General features: G+C 47.1%; 1 protein-coding gene across 1 annotated transcript in view; it reads right to left on the bottom strand.

Moving 5' to 3' along the window:
- The window catches only part of BPI (bactericidal/permeability-increasing protein), a 39,359-nt gene that overhangs the window by 519 nt on the left and 14,709 nt on the right, over nt 1-24,131 (bottom strand). The window contains exons 5-14 of the mRNA XM_006881521.1: nt 23,353-23,416; nt 20,077-20,140; nt 18,103-18,194; nt 16,848-17,024; nt 14,717-14,776; nt 13,300-13,467; nt 12,030-12,097; nt 7,423-7,465; nt 2,555-2,618; nt 1,477-1,553 (exon numbers count right to left, since the gene is read on the bottom strand). Of these exons, the coding sequence (XP_006881583.1) occupies nt 1,477-1,553; nt 2,555-2,618; nt 7,423-7,465; nt 12,030-12,097; nt 13,300-13,467; nt 14,717-14,776; nt 16,848-17,024; nt 18,103-18,194; nt 20,077-20,140; nt 23,353-23,416 (877 nt within the window). The remainder of the gene's footprint in view (nt 1-1,476; nt 1,554-2,554; nt 2,619-7,422; nt 7,466-12,029; nt 12,098-13,299; nt 13,468-14,716; nt 14,777-16,847; nt 17,025-18,102; nt 18,195-20,076; nt 20,141-23,352; nt 23,417-24,131) is intronic.

Here is a 24,131-nt window from a genome sequence, read left to right as displayed (position 1 = left end):
GTTTTGCTATCACTTCTTAGCTCTATTAGCTCCCTGGACTTCGAGTTAGACTGCCTGGATTTTTAAGTTATAAGAGAGTGAGAAATCTCAGCAGTGTGTGGCTTTTGCAGAAGGCCACGGGGTGAGCGGGTGAGAAAGCCATTGGCCGGGGGAAGAGTCCAGCATGGGTGGTTTTTTTGCTGCAGAGACGCCAGCCTTACTGGGACATTCTGGGTCCAAGAGCCTCAGACGTTGAGGAAGTCAGCATACACCTGAATCAGGAGTGTAGAGGGGACAGAAGGCTGGGACGCTGAGTGGAACAAAGTGATCACAGGAAGCGAATCATGGGAACCAAGAGGCCAGAGGGGAGCTCTGGAGAAGTCCTGATGGCAAGGGGCAGGAGAAAGCCACAAAAGGGACGGTCAGTGTCTAGTGAGGAGCTGGGTGGAAAAAACCAGGAAAAGATCTTTGAAACCGAGAGAAGAAGGTGATGCAGGAAAGGTGTATTGTTTGTGTCACTGCTTGGCCAGCCCCCAATTCGTGCACAATAGAAGGAAATGCTGGCCAGTTGTACCAGCCCCACAATCAGCTGGGATCTGTGGCGGGTTTTTTTTTTATTTTATGGTTTGCAGAAGTAGCTAGCCAGGCCATTCTTTCGAGTCTTTCTAGGGTTGGAAGCTCCATTAGAACTTGCTCAGAATTACTGCAACACACGAGCCTCTGCTGACAGATGGGTGGAGGCTACCCAAGATGTGTACTGCTGGGAATCGAATCCAAGTCCCCTGTATTGTTTTTGTTGTTGTGTGCCATCAAGTTGGAACTGACCCGTAGCTGATCCTCCATTGAGTTTTGAGAGGCAGCAACCAGCACGAGAGGTTGCTCATCTTTCTCCTGCAGAGCAGCTGGTGGATTTGAACTGCATACCTTTGTGTAGACAATGCAACTCCTTACCACTAAGCCACCGAAGTGTCCTTAGGAAGGTGTGAATTCTACTACCGAATTAGCAACACTGCAATCCTAATTAATAGGTAGGGGTAAAAGATATCAGGTCATTTGGAGGCTGGGCTGGGTGAAAGCCAAAAGGAAAAGGTGCGTGTGTATTTGGACATTTTGTAGCTGTTGGTTCCTAAAAGAGAATACACTGAGTGCGAAGGGAGGAGTGTGATGTATATTTGTCAGCTAGTTGAATACATTTACCTTCTAGAGAGATTCTTGGGCTAACAAGTGAGTTCCACGTGCAGTGTGGGAATGAGGGCGGCATGGAGAACAGCAGAGGATCTGTCTTTGACCTCACTTGACAGCTGTGTGGCTTTGGCCAAGCTATTTAACCTCTCTGAGCCTGAATCTTTCTTCTCTGTTTACTAACCACATCCTAGGGTGGTCAGCAGGGTAGAGAGTATTTGATACAGGGCTCAGCACGGAGGAAGCGCTGTGGGGAGAAGTCACTATGATCGGGAGCAGAGGGAGCTTTGGTGGATGGAGGCTTTGAGGACTCACCTGATGAGGCTGAAGTATCAGGTCGGAGAGCAGGATATGGGCGGGCAGCGGGAGGGGGAAGCCTTGTTGCAGCTTCGCTGTAATGGAGACCATTAGTGAGGCTGAGGGAAAGGGAAGAACCCAGGGAGCCAGGGTGGGCAGCCCCCCGATGTGGCGGCTCTGCTCCATGCAGGGATTGACATGTCTGAAAGAAGGCATTTCTGCAGACTGTTCACCACCCTCCAGATTCGGGACCCAGGTCTCAAGTTCGCATCCAGAACCTGTGTGGGCCTCTTCCTCATGACTGTCTTCCAAAGAGTTGACTTGCACCGCTGGTATATTTGGGCTGAGTGACAGCCAAGGGCAGCGGGGATGCAGACAGAGCTTGGACGTATCGTTAGGGGTTTCTACAGGTGTCCTCACAACTGTCTCAAAGCTGAGACAAAGTCAGAGGTGGATATTGACCAAGAGCGTGCCACATTCTAAATTCACTCCTGGCCTCTCAGCTCATGATGAAGCTATATTTGGAAAGCTAGATCATATTCTATATAAGAGCATTTGGGTTTAATTGATAATTCCTAAACAGCTCAGTCACATGCTACGTGGTCTCTAAAATTCTCCTCCCTGGCTCTGCAGAGGTTAGGAGCCGGTCTGCCTAAGGCTTGTACTAGCTTGGGGATGACGAGTTCTTTGTAGAAATTAGCAGAAGACACCCTGGGCTTTCTCCCAGGGTTGGAAAAGACCATCAGGAACTCTGACTTCAGAACTGAGATCAAATCCAGGCTCCTCCTCGCACCTGCTCTGTTATCTGGAGCGAGTCACTGAGCCTCTCTGAGCTTCTAATGCCTCCCGTGAAAATAAAAGTTATCAATTAACTCCCCACCCTTGTGGTCTGTTGTCAGGATGAATAGATGGGCACAGAATAAGAACTGGACAGACACGTGTGTATTTTTTTTCCACTGCCCCTTTTTTTTGGTCAGATGCCATCTGAAGTTCACTGACAGGGATTGTCCCTTGATGCCTCTAGGACAGTCCCTCCTCCCACTTCCATCCACTTCCTCTGGGACCAAAAAGCAATAGTTTCTCCAAAGCTCCTTACCATTAACCTTGGGAAGCACAAGAGAGGGTACTAGATAGTTGAGGACATCATGCAGCAACTGAACCTGAAACAATAAACGAGGAGATGATCTAAGGGGTGAGCCCAAATTTAGTGGCAAAGATGCTCATTAAAGCAATTAATTTCATAAGAAATTAAACTACAAGTGACATACCTCCTTCCCCAAAGAGCAATATATGTGTCCAACAACAGAGGAATAGAGTGGGGGGAAATGATGACACTTTGGTATTGTTATTGTGCCGTCAAGTTGCTTGTGATTCATAGCGACCCCATGTACAATAGCTCTGATCCCTGCTCTGTTTTGATCCAATTTAATTGTCTGTGACAGACCTACCCCCATTAGCCCAGTCACCATGTCATTCCATTTCATTCAGGGTCTTCCTCTCTTGTGCTGTCCCTTCACCCTTCCAAGCATGATATCCCTCTTCAAGGACTGGTTCTTCCTGGCAACATGCCCAAAGTATGTCAGCCAAAGCTTCAAAATCCTTTCCTCCAAGGAACAGCTTGGTTTCACCCTCTCCAGGATGGACCTATTTGTTCTCTCGGTGGTCCATGGTATATTCAATGTTCTTCTCCAGCACCAAAACTCAAAGGCATCCACTCTCCTTCTATCATCCTTAGTCACTGTCCAGCTCTCTGAGGCATAGCAAGTAATTGAAAAGGCCATGGCCTGGATCAGGTGCACTTGAGCCTCCAGACTGACATCATTGCTCTTCAGGACTCTGGAGAAATCTCTGGCAACAGATTTCTCCAGTGCAATTCATCTTTTGATTTCTTGGCTGCTGGTAACAAGAGTGTTGATTGTGAAGCCAAACAAGGTCAAACTGTTAACTATCTCAATCTCTTCACCATCTATCATGATGCTGCCAATTGGCCCAGTGGTAAGAATCTTTGTTTTCTTGATGTCGAGCTTTAATTTAGTATTAAGAAATACTAGTATATTTGGTGATACTGTTGTACAAGCATAATTATCAACAGCTATTAACAATATATTATTGAATAAGGCAATCAGGTCACAGAAATGGCACCACTTAATTTCCCCCCCCCTTCAATTAAATACATATAGCAAAAGGTCAGGAAGGCTATACTCCAAAGTGGTAAAAATGTGCATAGTTTTTATTTTATTTTTGTTTCACTTGAGCAATAATAATAATAATAAAAACCCAAGTAAGTTAAAAAATCATGCAAAATCCTCAAGGTGATTGTCTGCAGGTGTGACATTTACAACTTGTAAATATGCATGTTTTTGTTTCAGGAACCAGCCAGCTTCCTTCCTTGGGTTATACTTTCTTGGACTCATCAACTGCAGTGCCTTTCTTCCTGTGAATCTTGGGATTTAATTTTTTCACTTTTCTTTCTGCAGGAGCAGAAGTTAGCTACTGACTCATTCTAGCCATCTCAAGGGTGTTGGCAACTATAAAGCTGTGAAATAAAAGGCACTTCCTGGGGGTCCTTCTATTCTTTTGCTAGGTCCTTCTATTCTTTTGCAGTCTATTCAGGTGGAAATGACTGGATTTTTTTTTCTAAGACTTAGAAGGGACATTGGGTCTGGTTTTGGGGCTAGAGGCTTATAAGGCATTCACTCTGCAGGGGAGCCTTGGGGAGCATTTCAGTGATCTAAGGAATTGTTTGTCACAAAGTGGAGAGTTTAATGGAAGACCTTCCAAAAGATTCAAGCCATGTGATGCTGAGGACAAAATCCAGGCACAGTGGCTCCCAGCTCCGTGGAGGGGCTGTTGATGAGCATTTGAGCCGCTTTCTTGTATGGATCACTTGCTATCAGTTCCCCAGGCGAGGGCAGCAGCACTGCCTACTCATTGATGTCCAGTTATTCCTGGAGAGTGGAATGGTCTACATAGGCTTGGTGGATTCCTGTTCCTCTCTCCCACTTCCCCATCTCAGTAAGTGGTTCTATTCTTCACTCAGCTCCCCTCATCCTCCAGTTGTGCCTTTGAGTTGATGCCAACTCAAGATGATTTCAAATGTTGTTTTTGTTATGTGCCGTCGAGTCGCCTGCGACTCATACTGACCCTATGTACAACAGCCCTAAACTCCGCTCTGTCCTGTGCCAATCGCACTGTCTCTGACACTCCCATCCCAATTATCCCAGTCACTGAATCAATCCACCTCATAGAGGGCCTTCCTCTCCTGTGCTGTCCCTCTACCCTCCCAAGCATGATGTCCCTCTCTAAGGACCGGTCTCTCCTCACAACATGTCCAAAGTATGTTAGACGGAGCCTCAGAATCCTTGCCTCCAAGGAGCCACCCGGTTTAACCCTTTCCAGGACAAATCTGTTTGTTTTCCTAGCAGTCCATGGTATTCTCAATACTCTTCTCCAGCACCACAGCTCAAAGGCATCAGTTCTTCTTCTATCCTCCTTGGTCATTGTCCAGCTCTCTGATGCATAACAGGTGATTGCGAAGACCATGGCCTGTATCAGACGCACCTTAGTCTCCAGAGAGACACCATTGCTCCTCAGTACTTTGGAGAAGTCCCTAACAGCAGACTTTCCCATGGCAATGCTCCTTTTAATTTCCTGGCTGCTGGAGTAAAACTGTGTTCCAGAGTTTTCAATGAGTTTTTGGGAGTAGATCACCAGGCTTTCTTCCAAGGCACCTCTAGGTGGTCTTGAATGTCTAATCTTTTGGTTAACTGCCCAGTGCTTAACTTTTTTTGTACCACTGAGGGATTCTTCCAAACAACGGCTCCTAGAAGCCATTCTGACTTTCCTGTCTCCTCACCACACACATCAAATCTCTCCCCACTTTCTGTTCCCAAATAGGCCCTTCTTGCTCCCATCTTTCTCCTTTCTAGCTGGGTCATAGTCCCTATCATCTTTAACCTGAAAAATAACGCATCGACCTCCCTGGTCTGTCTCTCATCCCCTATAATTCATGCCCCAACAGGAACCAGTGGGCTTTTTGACACAGATGCCATCAGATCAGGCCACTCCCTGCATGAAACAGCTCAGTGCCTGTTTAATACAATCTGCTTTTCCCATCTGCCATCCAGAAGACCTCTCATGGGCTGGCTCTTGCCTCTCACTTCTCTCTTGGCCACATTCCCTTCTCCAGTGCACATTTCCTGTGCTCAGAATAGCCTCTCTCCTGGGCCTCAAACATACCAAGCTCCTTCCCACCACAGGGCCTTTGTTCCTGCTGCTTTCTCTACCCGCAGATGATCTTCAACTTTTTTTTTCCCCCCACAAAAATCTACAGAGTAGTTTTATTCTGTTTATAGGTCCTGAATTGGAATTGGCTCTTCAACATTTGGTGAACAGCAACAGTATAAACAGAAATAGAAATAAGCCTAAAAATTAAGATTTCTTTAAGAAGGAATATGGATTTTGTATATTCCAAACTATTCTATAAAATACTTATTTTTAGTTAACTTTGAAAGACATATTTATCTCTGTATTTACATAAATTCCATGAAATATATGTGTGTGTGCGTGCGCGTGATTCCCATTAGAATTATGTTGTTGTTATGCGCCGTCGAGTCCTTTGTGACTCATAGCAACCCTATGTACAACAGCCCTAAACCCTGCTCTATGCTGTGCCAATTGCATTGCCTCTGACACACCCATCCCGATTACCCCAGTCACTGAATCAATCCACCTCATAGAGGGTCTTCCCCTCCTGCGCTGTCCCTCTACCCTACCAAGCATGATGTCCCTCTCCAAGGACCTGTCTCTCCTTACAACATGTCCAAAGTATGTCAGACGAAGCCCCAGAATCCTTGCCTCCAAGGAGCAGCCTGGTTTAACCCTCTCTAGGATGAATCTGTTTGTTTTCTTGGCAATCCATGGAACATTCAATACTCTTCTCCAGCACCATAGCTCAAAGGCGTCAATTCTCCTTCTATCCTCCCTAGTCATTGTCCAACTCTCTGATGCATAACAAGTGATTGCAAAGACCATGGCCTGTATCAGGCGCACCTTAGTCTCCAGAGAGACACCATTGCTCTTGAGTACTTTAGCCTATGTATTAGAATTATAGGTGCATTTAAGTCCGCTTCTTTTCTTTTTTTCAACTTTTAGTTCTTGCTCAGCTTCAGGCATTGACTCAAACATCACCTCCTGACAGAGGCTTTTATTGATCACAGTCTAACCCCTCAACCCTCCTGTCACGTGCCTCTTCATCCCCTTTCTGCCTAGTATTCATCATGACTGAAATGAGCTTCATTTCCTCCTGTCTATCTCTATCTCTTCCCACACTAGGGCTCAGAAAAGAGGTAGGATTCTTGTTTTGTTCATCAGCATCTTCCTGGAACGGTGCCTGACACACAGTAAGTAGGTTCTCAATAAAGTCATTCACTTCTTCACTCAATAAACATCTGTCGGATGCTCCAGCTTGCGTATATTTAATCTCAGTTAAACCTCAACCCTAAACTCAGGCTGAGGGGATATTTATGATTTGTGGGGAAAGTGTGAAGTTCAAGGTGGGGAAATGACCATGCCTAATGCCACACAAGGGAGCTCTGGTGGCCTAGTGGCAAGAAGCTGTGCTGCAATCCCAAAGGCATGCAGTTCGAGGCCACCAGCTACTCCACAGGTGAAAGAGGGACAATCTCCTCTTGTGCGATTAACTGTCTCTGAAAACTCACTGGAGGGTCAGCTATAGCTCAGTTCTGACTCTATGGTACACATACAGGAAATGTTATTTCCAACAGGGGGCTGTCTGTCCCCAAAGCTCCTATACTATTAGTTCCATGCAAATAACATGCAAATGAGTTCGTGGTCTGCTAAAATTATGCCAGAAGCTGGAAGTAGCTGTCACAAGACCCGACCCCCACCTCTACCCGCCCAGTATCAAGAGAAGGAAGGAGCCAGGCAGGGCCATAGACTCACCGAGAAGGGGCCGATGTCTGAGTGCTTCAGGTCCAGAATCAGCCTGTAGGAAGAAGAGGAGAAGACTGAGACCTGTCCTGATGAGATCCCACCTTGCTGGCTGCAGAGCCTGTGAGAAGGGCCTGCCACCCTGGTGGACATCAGCTGGGTGTGGGGGTCAGTACTATGTCTTTTCCTCGGTCCCCTGCACCTTAGTTTTCCCTTTAAGAAGCCACTTCTTTTCCAGCCTCGAGCTGCATTGTCTGAGGGCTGCTTACCCCTCACTGAGCTCCAGAGCTGGAAGAATGGTACAGCTCACCTCCCTACCCAAAGCGATTTCATTAAGGGTGGACATGGGCCCAGTAGGAGTTGGCTCTAGTATTTCTGATGGCAGTGTTGGGGAGGAGGCATTCTCTGTCCCCCAGGAAAAACAGAAAGCTGCTGGTGGCCACTTTGCCGCCACTTGGTGACAGTGTGCCAGACAGTGAAGCGAGTGCAGAGGAGAGTCAAGGCAAGTACGGAGAGAGTCAGATTCCTAGTGACACCGTTCGAACACCTGGACCCACCTTTATCCACAATCCTTGGGTTTTCAGTTTCCTTAGCTAGTAAAATGTCTGCTCTTGACAAGTTTGATGGCATTTAAAAAAGAGCGAAGAGCAAGGGAGCAATCTGTGATTGCTGATTGCACTTTCATCAATCGTTATGTTGAATGTTGCTTCCTCCAGCTGAATCTCTGCAGCCCTCCCAGAGTTAAGAGTCATCACATTCCCATTTTACAGACAAGGCAACTGACCCTCAGAGAGGCTGCACAGCCTGTGCCCAGTCTTACAGCCAACAGTCAGGAAAGCAAGATTTCAAATCCAGGTTTCCCCGAGGCCAAGGTGTTCACCTTTAGCATCCCAGACGACTTGGGATTTGCTCTTGCCAGGGGTCAAGGAGCCCCAGGAGCCCTGCTTTCTCCTCCTCCACCCACCACCCCCAAACCATGCATTTCACATGCTTGCCTGCTCAGCACCCAGCTGTACCCTTTCCAGCTCCTTCACTCGAGTGACCCCCAGGTGTTTCAAGGAAAATGAACTCCACGTGTTTCCACAGCAGTAACACTTGTCAAAACAATGTCTCGGGGAGCTCTGGTGGCCTAGTGGCAAGAAGCTGCACTGCAATCCCAGAGGAACACAGTTCGAATCCACCCGATGCTCTGCCGGAGAAGGAGGCGCAATATCCTCCTGTACCAGTCAGATCTGATTTGACAGTACACGTACACAAAATAAAAACAAAACAAAATTTTAAAAAAACACCACAATGTCTCAAGGTGAAGAACAGCACTGAGCCAGAGAGGAGGCAGACACAGGACCAGGACAAGTGGAGACCAAGGTGGAATTCAAACAGCAAGGACAAGGTCAAGTGCCAGGGGCCTGCGGCTAGACGTTGGGGTCATTGTCTCTGCGCTCTAAAAGAAGTGCCAACTTCTCTGTGTCTTTGGGAGTCTCCTCTTTGTGCTCTTCTTCCTCGCTAACTCCCTCCCTTTGTGTACCTGACAATACACACATCAAAACTCACACCACTTCAACAAGTTTTACATGTACTATTTAATGGCCTAGTGGCAATTAGCTGAACTGCAATCCCCAAAGGCAAAGGTTCAAGGTCACTAGCTGCTCCACGGGAGAAGGATGGGCAATCTCCTCTCGTGTGATTAACTGCCTCTGAAAACCCACCAGAGGGTCAGCTAGGGGTTGGATCTGACTAGATGGTCCTCAAACAGCAACAACATTTAGTGTCGTTGGTTGTACGCTTCAAGTCTTGCCAAAGAGGAAGCAGGGAGGAGGAGGTAAAGGTCATTCTGAGCATCATTTAGCAGCTATTTGCCTAACATCTGCTACATCCCAAGAGTTAGAAAGACCCCCATGAAACCTCATGTTTCAGGTGGAGAAACTAAGGCTCAGCCACTCAGGAGCGTGGCTGCCACCTTCCTCTACTCCTTTTCCCCCAGTGACGTCACCATCAAAAACCCAACCTCACCGTCCCCACACTTCTAATCTATTCTTTCCATTTGCTGTTGTCAGTGTAATCGCATGCAGACAATTCTTGAAAATGAATGTAATGCTTGATGCAAACATTTATTCTTTTCTAATTATGCTAAACTATTGGTTCAAAGGTGACTTCAGGGGTAATGATAGTTCAAGGTTTAACGACGGCCTCAGGGAAATAGTTTCTTGGAGGGGGAGCTCTCCCACCCTTCGGCCTATCTTTTCCATCCCTCTGTCTCTCTTTTATGCTCTCTCCCTTTTCATCTCTTTTTCTTCTGTCACTCCCTCTCCTGTCCTTCCTTCTCTCCTTTTTGAGTTTTCTAATGCGAAACCTATACTTGGTCCAAGAGGCAGTTGTCAGAACGGAGCAGGGAAACACTGCATGGTTCAAAATTGGGAAGGGTGTGCGCCAGGGATGTGTCCTAGCTCCATACCTTTTCAACCTGTGTGCAAAACAGATTAACCGAGAGGGTGGGCTCTGTGAGGAGAAGTGTGACGTCAGGATTAGTGGAAGATCTATTAACAATCTGCGTTATACAGATGACACAACCCTGCTTGCTGAAACTGAGGAGGACCTGATGCACTTGCTACAGAGGGTCAAGGACTGAGGCCTTCAATATGGACTGAGAGGCTCAATAATGTTAAGACAAAGATTCTCACCACTGGACCAATTGGCAGCATCAGGATGGATGGTGAAGAGATTGAGATGGTTAACAACTTTAGTTTGCTTGGCTCCACAGTCAACACTCTTGGCACCAGCAGCAAGGAAATTAAAAAATGTATTGCAACGGGAAAGTCTGCTGTTAGGGACATCTCCAGGGTACTGAAGAGCAACGGTGTCACTCTGGAGACTAAGGTGCATCTGATACAGGCTAAGGTCTTTGCAATTACTTGTTATGCATTGGAGAATTGGACAATGACTAGGGAGGCTAGAAGGAGAATTGATGCCTTTGAGCTGTGGTGCAGGAGAAGAGTATTGAATATACCATAGACTGCCAAGAAAACAAACAGATTCATCCTGGAGAGTGTTAAACCAGGCTGCTCCATGGAGGTAAGGGTTCTGGGGCTTCGTCTGACATACTTAGGACATGGTGTAAGGAGGGACCGGTCCTTGGAGAGGCACATCATGCTTGGGAGGGTGGAGGGACGGCATAGGAGGGGAAGACCCTCTATGAGGTGGATTGATTCAGTGACTGGGTAATGGGGGTGGGGGTGTCAGAGGCAGTGCGATTGGCACAGGATAGAGCAGGGTTTAGGGCTGTTGTACATAGGGTCGCTATGAGTCGCAAGCAACTCGATGGTACATAACAACAACAACAATAACAACGAGTTTATTTACAAAATTCAAATACATTGTTTTTAAGAACAAATTCTTTCCATTTCCCTCACTCCTCCACCCATCAGATTGTACAACATCATGATTAATCCACCCTTCCACCTGCACATCCTCATCCCTCTGCTTCTACCCTCTCCTACCCCTCTTGGATCCTTATACTCATTAATGGTTTTATACAGTATTTATCCTTTTGGGACTGAGTTAGTTCACTCAGCATAATGCTCTCCAGTCCTTCCCAAATTAGGTAATAGTTTACAAAGTCATTGCTCCTGTGTGCTGCGTAGTATTCCATTGTGTGAATGTACCATAATTTCTCAATCCATTGGTTTGTGGTTGGACATTTGGGCTGTTTCCCTGTTCATGCAAGTGTGAATAATGCTGCTATGAATATTGGTGTACAAATCTTGTTTTGTGCCTCAGTTCCCATTTTCTCAGGGTATATTCCAAGTTGTAACCATTCTGGAAGGCAGTTTGGTGCTTCCTCAAAAAGCTGAACAATGAAATTCTATATGACTCAGCTATTCCACTACTTCCTTCTATTTTCAATCTTTCCTTTTGTCTCCCTCTTTCTGTACCACTCTGCCTATATTTCTCAGCAATTTATGTGTCTCCTCTTTCATCTTTCTCTCTCCTCTCTCTCTCTCTCACATACTGGGTATTTGCAACATCCTCAGAAGAGCTCTGGACACTTCACACATACTAATCCCTCATTTAATCCTCACGGCAATGATTTCAGCAAAAGAACAGCTGTCTGATAGTTGGGGGATGGACGGGGACAACTTTGAGGTGAGCTGTGCTCAGATGCAAAGCCTCACACTCCAGTCCACCCCCCCCCAACATCCTGACCTCTACTGCTGGGATTCAGACTCTCCCAGCAGGTATAGATTAAGTCCCAAGGGCAGCGAGTGAAGGAGCTGAGAGAGAGGCAAGTCCAGGGACAGAGGGAGGCAGAAGTGGTCAGTGTGCTAAGGCAGTCTCCAGCCAGGAGAGTTTGCCTGAGACTGAAGGACTTTGCAGGACGTGAGACCATAGTGTTTAGTTTTAGACACTCCTGGGCAAACTCAGATTGTCACATGACCTTGGGCAAGCCAGTGCATTTCAGCCTCAGTTTCACCATCTGCAAAATGGGAATAAGTGTACTCATCTCTCATTGTTTGAGGCTTGATTATGATGAGTGAGCAGGAATGCAATGGCACAGTGGGGTCTTTGCTGTCACGTGAATACCTAGAATGGGTGGGCGGCCCCTCCTCCAAAGGCTTACTTACTCATCCATCATTAACTTTCCAATAATCTTGTTAGATATGGCACCGACCTCCACAGAAACGTTCGTGCTCTGCAAAGCAATGACCCAGATGACGAATCCCTTATCCAGAAGCCAGCCTCCCCCCTACCAATGATTCCAAACTCCCATGGTCCCTATCTCCAAAGGGTCCTTCACATCATGGGGCCAGATCCATAGATTCCATGGGGCAAGCAGTCCTCTCCCTTGGCGGAAAGTCTTGGGCTGTTAGCTAATTCTGGTTTCTTTTATCTGACTCAGGTACCACCTCGGAGCTCCCCATCACTTTCTGGAGGAGGTGTTGGAGGTGGAGAATCTTCACTCACTTATTCATTCAACAAGCATATTTATGCTTGAGTTAGAAACCTTTCCTTCTCAACTCTGCATGACCTTAGGCTAGTAACGCCTGCAGGATGCGTTTTTATCTTCCAAGTGGAAATGAATGGGTCTCAGTCCCAAACAGTGCAGACCTGCACTAACTACACTCGTAGTGGGAAGAGGGGCTGGACCAGTAGTCATGGCGAACGTGGTCAGATGTTAGTGGAATGATCAAGAGAGCACATGAATGAATGTACAAATCACAATGGAATGAAAATGTGAATAAATGGAAAACTAAACACAGACCTTGATGAATGAATGAACAAAGACATGCATACGTGAATGAATAAATGAGCAAATATGCAAATGAATGACTGATGGAACAAAGGTAGAAGTGAGCGGCTAAGTGAATAATTGGATAAATAAATGCATGTCTGAGCCGGGAGTAATGTAGTGTATATTTCAAGTCAGAAAGAGAATAAATGATTGAATGAATAAATGGATGAATGCATGAACAATTGCACAAATGAATGAATGATCAAAGATAGGCGTGAATAAATAAATGAAGGCACTAATGAATGATTGAATGGCCAAAGATATGCGTGAATAAATGAACACATATATGGGTAGGAAACAGGGCAAAATATTTCACATCAATGATGGAATGAATAATTGAACAATTTAAAAATTGAGTGAATAAATGAAAAATTGAGTGGATGAATAAGTGAATGAACATGTAAACAAGTAAACAATTGAATTAGGGAGGAGAGTGTGAAGGAGCCAGAGGCGACTGAATACAGTGGCTCCAGCTTGAATCTGGACAGGATTCGCTCCTGGGCTTTTGACCCTGTAGACAATGCTCTCGGCCTTGCCCAGGGCTGCTGTCACTGCTCAGGACCCAGGCTTTGACCACTTGCCCGTGTCTGGGGAGAACTTACCAAGCCAAGTTGGAAGAGAGGAGCCAGTGTGGAGTTGGGGAGGACAGCAAAGGCCTGGGCCTCCAATGCAGGGGTGAGGGCCAGCCTGGTGGGGTCCACAGTGAGCCGTGGTGGGGAGGACATGTTGATGAGGAGCTGAACCTTCAGGTCTGGGAACCTTTCAGCCACCTACAGACCCAGGTGGGGATGGCCAACAGTTGTTGTTATGTGCCGTCAAGTTGCCTGCCACTCATAGCGACCCTCTGTACAACAGCCCTAAACTCTGCTCTACCCTGTGCCAATCTTATTGTCTTCGACATGCCTATCCCCATTATCCCAGTGACGGAATCAATCCATCTCATTGAGGGTCTTCCTCTCCTGACCTGTCTCTCCATCCTCCCAAGCATGATGTCCCTCTCCAAGGACTGATCCTGCCTTACAACATGTCCAAAGTATGTCAGATGGAGCTTCAGAATCCTTGCCTCCAAGGAGCAGCCTGGTTTCACCCTCTCCAGGATGAACTTGTTTGTTCTCCTAGCAGTCCACTGTATATTCAGTACTCTTCTCCAGCACCACAGCTCAAAACGTCAGAATCCTATCAGGTCCTGTCCCTGCATGCACACCTCCAATGTCTTTCATTGCTCCTAGATTCAATCCAAATGGCTATTGATCTGGCACCTGCAACCCTGTCTACTTCACTCCAGGCCTCTCCCCTTGGTCAGCCCCAGGGAAGTCTCCAAACCATGTTTTCTTCCCTGCACTCTGTTCCAGCTCTCTGAAGGTTTGTCCCCACATTCCGGCTAAGGATGGCTCTTCAGATTTCCCCTCAACTGTCCTCAGAGAGCAGCCACGGCTTTAAGGGGGCACTGAGGAAGGCCTGGGAGATCCCCTTTATGTGCTAGCCTCAACCACTCACCAAGTTAATGCTTCATCAGAGTTTAAAAAAAGTGTTATGCAAATGAAAGCATCAACTTCAGAGAGATTCACACTTCCTTTTCTGTTTCATATACAACAATAACTGGAGGTACCACCACTGGAGACTTTAAGGAGATCTCATCAACCGTACTCCCATAGTCTATGACTCTGTTTTATTGTTTTGTGGCCCTGAATAACAGTGTTCTCTCTAAGATAGGTTGGGAGCCCGTGGAGGGCAGTTCTGTCCTGTTTGGTGTCCAGCACAGGACCCCAGGCACATGGTAGGGACTCATATATTTGTGTGGATAAATTAAAAAAACTACACTTGTGCCTAGTCAGTCAGCTCAGGACTGGAAGCATTTTTCCATGTGTGGGTGAGGGGCTGCAAAAACCCCGACTGCTATTCTCTTGTAGGGGCTGCTTCTAGATTTGGGGGGAGGGAAAGCTCATCAGGTCTCTCAGTAGAGCCCAGTATCCCTAGACCATCATGAACTGACTAAAGGAGGCCATGCCCTCATCTTACCTGAGGTATGAGGGTCCCAAGGAATTTGGTTGTCAATCGGAGTTTGGATTCCTTTGGAATCTGTCGCAAGAAAGGAGAAAAGGATCTTGGGGTGATGTTCTTATGGGTGGTGGGGGCAGATCCTGCATAGGGGAGGGGGAGATGTATGAGAGTGATTGAATGCACAAATGGATAACCAACCACTGACCGCTGACCTCTAACCTATGATCTCTGCTACCACACATCTAGGAAGACAAATCACAGTTTCTCAGCCCAGGATGGTCAAGCCCGGCTCCGTCATTACCAGCCGCTCCACAGCTTGTCCCCGAGTGAGCCAAATATGCTCCCTGTCACACAGCAGCATCAGAGGCTGGTTAAAGAAAAGCAAATGAAACTTATTGAGGGATAGAGATGGTCCAGATCATGGAAACCTCCAGTGCCTGATGGTGGGAAGGAATGCATTCTTGGAGTAGAAATTAAAGGCTACAAAGTTCCTTAGTGGCTGAAAAAAAAACCTTCTGGGGAGTTAAAGAGGATGTCCAGGACTGGGCAGTGATCGATACAGAGCGAGGTGTTCTGGTAGTACAAGGTGTTACATGTTGCAATGCTAACTCCAAGGTCAGAGGTTTGACTGCGCCAGCTTCCCTGGCAGGAGAGATGGACAGTCTTCTCCCATTAAGACGTACAGCCTCAGCATCATGACTGAGGGTCCCTGTGAGTGGAACGGGCCCAGTGGCATTGGCTCTGGCTTTAGACATAAGTGGGTTTACGTGATTGGTCAGTGGCACTTGCCATTCAGTCTAGTACAGGATGGTTTCAGGGCAGCAGCAGGACAGTTTATCTGGTAACCTATTAATAAAATTGCTTCCTCGATCATGTCTGTTTGTGTGGAGTCCACTGTAACAATCAATCAATCACATGGGTAGGTACCAAGATCCTTTGTGCACAAGCATCTATCTGACTATGATGAAAAAGGGTCGTAGGGGATTGTTGTTGTTAGGTGCCTTTGAGCTGACCGTAACTCGGAACCACCCTGTGACTAACAGATCTGAACCTTGTCCTATCTTGAGCTATCTTTATGATTTTCACCATGTTCAAGTCCATTGTGGAGGTCACTGTGTCAATCCAGCTCAGTGAGGGCCCTCCTCATCTTTCCTGTCTCTCGACTTTTTCTCGGCAGGATACCCTTTTCCTAAGAAAATGCCCAAAGTTTGTGAGACGAAGTTTCATCATCTTTCCCTCTAGGAGCATCCTGATTGCTCTTCCTCCAGGACAGGGTTATTTGTTCTCTTGGCAGTCCCTGGGATAGTCAATACCCTATGTTAGCATCATAATTCAAAAGCGTCAGTCCTTCAGTCTTTTGTATTAATTGCCCAACTTTCAGATGCATAGGGAGCAATAAAAATACCATGGCTTTGGTCAGGTGCACCTTACTCTTTAAATTGATATTCTTGCTCTTTAGCATTTTAAAGAGGTCTTTGGCAGCAGACTTTTCCCAATGCATCACGTCTTTTGAGTTCTTGACTGCTGTGACCAGGGGTGCTGCTTGTGGATCCAAGTAAAATGAAATAGTTGCCAACTTTAACATTTTCTCCATCTATCATAATGTTGCCTGTAATTCTGATGGTGAGGAGTTTTGTTTTCTTGTTGGTGAGGTGTAATCTGTGTTAAAGGCTATAGTCATTGATCTTCTTCAGTAAGTGTTTTAACTCTACTTTCTATAAGCGAGGTTGTGTCATCTGCCTAATGCAGGCCGGTGATGGGTCACATCAGTACAACCTCTGAGAAAAGGAACATTATCCTCAGGGTTTATGGCCTGGTTAGCACCAAGCAGCTTTTAAAAGCCCAGCATGGATTCCAGAGACATTCTGGAAGACTTTAAAATGTAGTTAAATGGGGGAAAAGTAAACAGACAAGGTGAGTGAAAGGAATAGAAATGCATAATAAGGTTTTGCTTAGACATTGTAACAAGTTCATTCCATCAACCAATGGTAATTACTGTCTATGAATGATTGTCTGAAAAAACACTCAAATGTGATTTGTAGACTTTTACTTAAATAAAATAGATTAAAAATAATATTCAGGAAAAATTATAATGGAGTCAGCCTTCGATACTAGCTCTTCCCTCCTCCACCCTCCAGCTTCGCCTTACCATGTCATCTGTGAGGATGAGCTTCAGGGCTCCAGCCTCTTGGTACACGAGTCCAGCAGTGTTGAAGAAGTAGTCAGAGACGCCCAGGTATACCATGAGGTTGTGGTCGGTGGGAAAGGCCAGTGTGGGTGGGCCAAAGGGAGGTGGGGTGCGCTGGGCCAGCCTGAAAAACTCCCCCTACGGGTGGAAGAGACAAAGGTGGGTGTGAGGAGGTTGCAGGAGGAGGCAATGCTTCGTTGCCCTATACACAGGGCTGCTGGGAGTCAGAATCGACTCACCACGTTTAATAACAACAACTCTAGGGCTTTTAAAAAGCACACTACTCGGGGGAGCTCTGGTGGCCTGGTGGCAAGAAGCTGCACTGCAATCCCAGAGGTGTGTGGTTCAAATCTACCAGATCCTCTGTTGGAGACGTAGAGGCAATCTCCTCCCTTACCAGTCAGATCTGATTTGATGGTACACACACAGAGAAATAATTAAATAAAATAATTTTTTTTTTAAAGTACACTGCTGGGGTGGGGGAGGGCTGGGCAAGGAGAAAAGTGCAACAATGAATGAATGGAAATCCAAGACCTCAGTAAATGCTCATTAAAATTAATAAAATTTTTTAAAAAAGGGACACTGCTTGACCTAGCAATTCCACTCCTAGGAAGGGAAGGATACAAGGATGAGCAGAGCTAAGGCTACAACCTCTAGTTTTGTATTCTCGTTACCACCAGAGAGCGCTAGCTACACAGTCCCCGGGGGAGTTTGGCTGCTAACCTAGAGACGATGTCTCTGGCGGTTCAAATCCACCAGCAACACCAAAGGAGGAAGACGGGCAATCTCTTCCTACGTGATTTGCAGTCTCTGAAAACACACTGAAGGGTCATCCCTGAGTCAGCTCCCACTTGATGACAGCGAGTTGACACCCAAGTATTGAGAGTACTTATCTCTGGAATGTAAGATATGGGTAGTATTTTCTTTCCTTTCTTCCCTCCATAGTTCTTTCTCGTCTGTAGTTTCTGAATGTTCTTTTATATCTTTAATTTACAGCTAAAGTGAAGGTTCTGGGGAGAGAGCAAGGGCCCCATGCAAAAGAATGGCAAGGAGCCCAGCATTACCTGGATGGAGAGAGGATGAAAGAAAAGCGCAGGCAATGGCAGAGAGGAAGTGAGGAGGGAAACCATCGGAAAATGTGTTTCTGAGGATGCTGGGGAGCCCGGGAGAGTGGGAGGGGATGTGGGAGGGGCGTGATTAGTGGTGGAAGCCTCACCTTCAGCTGCACATCCAGGTCGTCGTCTGTGGCCGTGGGAGGTGCCACCAGTGAATAATCAATTCCAGCCACAGCGTCTATTCTGGCTGTCACTAAAGGTAAAGGGATGGGCGGTGAGTTGGCTCTCCAGGGCAAGGCCCCTGGGGTCCGAGCTCAGAATCAGCGTCCCGGTGTGTGTAACCAGGAACTGCTGCGCCAGCTCCATTCCACCTCCTCCAGGGAGCCCTCTCTGAGTTTCTCATAAAGAAAAGCGAGGCTACATCCTGTATTGATGGATTTAATTTCAATCCCTCTTTCCATCAGCCGTAGGAAGGACACTTGGAATCGGCAGGCAGACAGTCCTGGGCTTGAATGAACGCAGACACTCATCTGCTGTGTGACCTTGAGCAAGTCCCTTTATTTCTCGGAATCTCTGTCATCTGTAAATTGGAGTAATACTGGCGAGCTCACTGGGCTTAAATGGGAAGGTGTATGCTAAGTACGCTGGATGGGGCTGAGACTCGAAAGTTGGGAGATGGTTGTTAGTAATGGTAACACCTGGTGGAGATCAGATCCCAGGTGCTTCTCTTTCCCAACAATAACCAATTAGAACGAAGTAAATGCTACATTCTCCCTTACTGTTTTCTTTCCATGTTAAACCAAAAGAAAAAAAATCCAAATCACTTATTGTCAGTTTGATTTCAACTCTCAGTGACTCCATGTGTGTCCCAAAGGGTTTTGGTGATTGTGAGCTTTTGGAAGCAAGTTGCTGGGCCTTTCTTCTGTGGCACTTCTGAGTAGGTTGGAACTGCCAAGTTTTCTGTTTGCTTCATTGCCCAGAACTCTTCCTTCCAGTGTTGGAAGGGAAGAAACTGAAGCTCAGAAACTATGAGTTGTTCAAGGTGGCACAGCTGGAGTGGTGCAGCTTCAACTCAAACCAAAATTGTCTTCCTACCTGATGAGAAAAAAACCCTTGGGTCCTATAACTGTATGGAGTGTGCACAGGATAGGCCTCTGACCCTGGTGGGTTTTGCAGGAAGAAAACACATGTCACATGGGCACACAGCACGTGTCCACAATGCCAGGTTCCAGGAGAAGGCACCCAGGGTACCACTTCCGGGCACAGGTTCTGGAGTAAGAAAACCTTGATTTGAATCCTGTTCTGTCCCTTGCAAGGAGCCCTGGTAGCGTAATGGGTCACATGCTGAGCTGTTAACTGAAGGGTTGGCAGTTAGAAACCATCAGGGGCTCCTTAAGAGAGAGATACTGCAGTCTGCTCCTGTTAAGATTTACAGGAGCCTCGGAAACCGCTGGAGGATTGCCATGAGCCAAAACTGATTCCACAGCAGTGGATGAGGCTTGGTTGCTGGGTTCTGCTGCCTTTGTAAGCTAGCACAAGCCACAGAGCCTCTCTGGGCCTCAGTTTCCTCAGGCCAAATAGGAAACAATGCAAAGAAGAATCAGCAAACAAATGTAAGGCGTCCTTTAAGATAAAAGATTCTGGTGCCAGGCAGGTGGGCATATTGGGAAGCTGAAAGGAGATCACGGCCTTGAACACCTGGCAAAGGGCGAACCCTCAGTTAGGAGGTGTTGTTCCTGAGGCACTTTGACATTTACCAAGTGCTTGGCGATTGTCCTCATTTTAAAGATAGGAAAACTAAGGCTCAGAGATAAGTGAGCAGCTTCAAGTCTCCGGCCAGTCACGTGGCTTTGGCTTCAGAGAGGGGGAATATCTGGGTTTCTGCCGTGGAGGAGACTGTATGGAGGTGTCTCTTAGAATTGCTTTTCTGTCACTATTCTAAGCCTGCCACAAGACCTGCTTGGGAGGAATTCAATGCCAGCTACCTTTTGGGAAAAAAAAAATGTACTTCCCATCTTCAGACCCAGGCCTATCTTGGAAATTTGCTGACTCCATCACTCCCATCAACCCTATCTATTTTTCTAGTTCTTTCTCCATTCTATTCCATCCTTCATTGACCCCCACTTGGTCCTTACCTGGCAGAGTCTGGAGATAAGACTGCACCTGAGAGGACACAGTTCTGGTCACTGCTTCGCAGATCTGGGGAGAAGAAATGATCAATGAGAGCTCCACATAGTGGGAAATGCCCTTCACGAATAGTAAGTAGCAGGGCATGCTTTGCTTTCCTTGAATGTCTCCTTGAAAATCACATGCCTAAGCAAGTTTTTCTTTTCTCTTTGGCTGTCAGGCAGCTCAGGACCAAACATACCATTTGAAAATAATAACTGTATATAACAATTATACGCTGTTGTGTGTACCATCAAGTTGCAATTGATCCATCATAGCTGACCCTCCGGCAGCTTTTCAGCAGCAGTTAACCACGTGTGACTTCAAAGGGGAGGCCATGAAAGGCTGTGTGGGACTAGAACCCTCTGGTTGCTCCTTCTTGGAACCCATCCTTCAGTCTGTGAGAAGCCGAACCACACAGAGAGGGCATGTGCATAAGCTGATCCGTTGTTCCAGCTCAGCACAGCCTCAAGTCACCCAGCCCAGGGACCAGACACCTGAGAGAGGAACCTTCCAGGTGATTCTAGTTCGAAGCTTCGGAGTCTTCTCAGGTGAAGGCCGCTAACTCATGGAACAGGGACAGACGAAGCCATTCCCACTGAGCAGCCCCATTTCCTGACCCATAGAGCCCATGGACATTATGACATGGCTGTTGTATTAGGACACTAAGTTTAGGGCTGTGTGTTTCAAAGCAAAGGACAGCAGGAACAAAGAGTTAAAATGACAGCTGCCTCTAACCGGAAGGTACTGAGGCTTAGCGCCGTGTTCAGGTGAGCCGTGTCTTCACCCTCCCAGCATTGCACAAACACCCTCCAACTCGCTAATCCAACTGACCTTGTTGGGTCCTTGCTTTCTCGACTGTAAAGCAGGGCTTGGCACAGATGCCCACTCTCTCTTTTAAAAGTGCTCCTTCTAGGACCATGACTCTCTAGGTTCTGTTTGCATTCTAACTCCTGATTGCCATCGAGTCAATTCCAACTCATTATGACCCTATAGGGCAGCTGGAGAATTGCCCCGTGGGGTTTTCAAGGCTGTACTCATCCTAAAGCTCTGGTGGCCTAGTGGCAAGAAGCTGCACTGCAATCCCAAAGGTGTGTGGTTCAAGGCCACCCGCTGCTCTGTGAGAGAAGAATGGACATTCTCCTCTCGTGCAATTAACTGGAGGGTGCAATTAACCAGAGGGTCAGCTATGGGTCGTTTCTGACTCTACAGCACACACCACCACCACCAATCATTACAGAAGCAGATTCTGACATCTTCAGGGCAACAGCAGGGGTTGAACTGCTGTCCTTTCAGTGAGCAGCCAGAAGCTTAACCACCGTGCCACCAGGGCTCCTGCCTGTCCCTGCTATCTCTGTAGTCGCTCTTCTCCTAGAGGTCTAGAAGGAGCATTGCTCTGTGGGCCACTCTGCCCTCGCTGTACATGCTGGTGCCTTCCCTCAGGGCTTCTCGGCTTCCTGCTCCTTCCGCTCTCTACCCTCATTTTGAGCCGTTTCATGCACTCATGTCTCCCTAGGAAGCTCTGGTGGCCTAGTGGTAAGGAGCTTCGCTGCCAGCTCAAAGGCACATGGTTCAAATCCATCAGCTGCTCCACAGGAGAATGACAGGCAAAACTCCCATGTGGTTTACTGTTTCTGAAAACCTGCTGGAAGATTAGCTGTGAGTCCATTTTGTCTTGATAGTAAATGTTAATAACAACAAAAACAACAACATGCCCCCCTGTAGAAGACGCACTTGATGCCCCACCCTAATCCACACAGTGTGAACTGCTTCCCGACACACCGTGGCTTCCTGCCCTGGGCTCCTGCCCCTAGTTCCCTTCCTCTGGGTTTTCTGTAGCAACTTGACCAGAATGGCTCAGAAGTGCCAAGTTGTCAAACAAAACCCCTGGGATCAGCCCTCAATCCAAGAGGGGTAAGAAATGGTATTTAAATACCTTCAACTTTTTTTTATCCCATTTGGGACACTTCTGAGGTGTCCTCCATACATTTCTTCTTTGAGTCCTCAGCAGGAATGAACCTCAGGACTTCACAGCAGTCCCTCCCTCATTCTTGTTGTTATTGTTTCTACGTGAAGCCCATCATGGCTTCACAGTGGACTCACAGCTGACTCTCTAGTGGGTTTTTCAGAGTCTCTAAATCACATTGGAGGAGAGTGCCCATCTTTGCCCTGCAGAGCAGCTGGTGGATTCGAACTGCTAGCCTTTCAGTTGGCTGCACAGCTCCTTACCCACTAGGCCACCAGCATTCCATCCTGCCCTCATTAATTAATGCCCCATTTTCTGTCTTCTTTCTTCATGTTCTCACAAATCTTTTTTCTAAATAAATAATTTACACTCCGATCGTTGTCTCAGCGTTTGCCTCGAGGATTCTCAAGCAAAGGTCCCTTCTCCACTCCCCATATATGAAACCAACACCCAGGCTTGGCTCTGCAGGCCACTCTGTCCCTCTGAGTTCCAACATAGGGACTTTACTGATGTCTAGACAGTGTCCATGAATGTTGGCCTCCCAAGTCCAGCACATCCCAAATCAGACTCCTCAGGGTCTCCGGCCCCTCAGGGCTGGTCCCAACCCTGCCCAGAGGTCAGCTCCACACTCATCTCCCCCTCCTTCTCCACTTTCAGTCAAGTTATTTTATCAAGTGAGCGAGGCAGAAGAAAAGAAAAAGAGGTGGAAGGGAGATTTGGAAGGAAGAAAAAAAGTTGATTTCCTCCAGTGTGTTTCTATCACCTCAGACTCTAGTTCACAAAAGAACTCAGAACATCATTCTTTGAGGAAATTGTCCCTTCTTCACGTGACCCAGGGATGGGAGGAACAGCAGGAAGGCAGTTGGTCTCCATTGGACACTGAGGCTCCCATTGGTTCCCACCCTCCCATACCATTCACCCATCAGAACCACCAGATGGCTCCAAACCACAGCAAATCACAGCCAGAGGCCCTGGCTCCTTCTCCCTTTCCGTGGACACCTGCATATACACCCTACACAGAGTCAGACTCCTGCCCTCAGAGGCTAAGCCTTGAATTTGCATGGGCAGGAGCCTTAGGAGAGGATCCAAGGTGGGCTCCTGGGCATATGCAGGACTTTGGGCTGTGTGGTGTGACCGTCATTCTTGGTCTCTCCGTGGAATCATCAGTAAAGTCGCCATGACTGGCTTTTAGAGCCACGTTTGGCTTGGAATCATGAGGGCTGAGGACACCCAGAGCCTCTCCTGCTCTGACCCTGGATGACCCCTGAGCCCCGCCTACCTTGCTGTTCATGGCCTTTTGAAGCGAAGACTCAATTTTTTTGTGGAAGAGTTGGATCAGCCACCTGGAGAGAGACACATGAAGAGGACATAAATGAGGCTTCCAGGGACGCTGAGTGAATCAGGAAGCCACCTTCTCTTTCTCCCTCTGTCCTGCACAAAGACCTGAGTACCCTGGTCTCCAAGTGCGTGAGGTGACCTGTGTCTATGGGGTTATTCACTCAGGGTTTCTGCCTGAGTGTCTCATTCCTCATCTCATGGGCTAGTTGTGCTTTCCAACCACACTGACCTGTCAAGGCCTCTTCCTATCACAGGACCTTTGCACATGCTCTTTCCTCAGCTTGAAACACTCCCCCGTCTCCAGTATCTACACACTCAGCTCCTGCTTAGCATTTTTACCTCAACTCAAATGCCATTTCCTCGAGGGAAGGACGGGGAGCCCCCAGAGTGGATCAGATCTCCCTGGTATTTTCTTGCAACACCTCACACCTCTTCTTTGTTCTTAGGTCCCTTTGTAATTATCTGAGAGCCATTTAACAACATAATGACTGGTTAGCATCTGTCTTTTCATTGGACTGGAAGTTGGAGGAGAGCTGGGTCTGGGTGGTAAGAGTCTGGGGCCAGATGGTGTTGGGTGTGAATCTTTCCTGAACACTCATTTTGTTATGGAAACCTGAGTTATTTTCTATCCTCTCTGTTCTTCAGTTTTTGAAAATGGGACAATAAAAGATCAGCCTCACAGAAGCCATCTAGATAAAGCAGTACTTGGCAAGGAGTTCA

This window comes from Elephantulus edwardii, unplaced genomic scaffold (genome assembly GCF_000299155.1).
Source record: "Elephantulus edwardii isolate Elephantulus edwardi_28Jun2011 unplaced genomic scaffold, EleEdw1.0 scaffold00015, whole genome shotgun sequence".
NCBI classification, from domain to species: domain Eukaryota; kingdom Metazoa; phylum Chordata; class Mammalia; order Macroscelidea; family Macroscelididae; genus Elephantulus; species Elephantulus edwardii.
The sequence above is the reverse complement of the archived record's forward strand: the minus strand, read 5'-3'. Positions and strand labels throughout refer to the sequence as shown.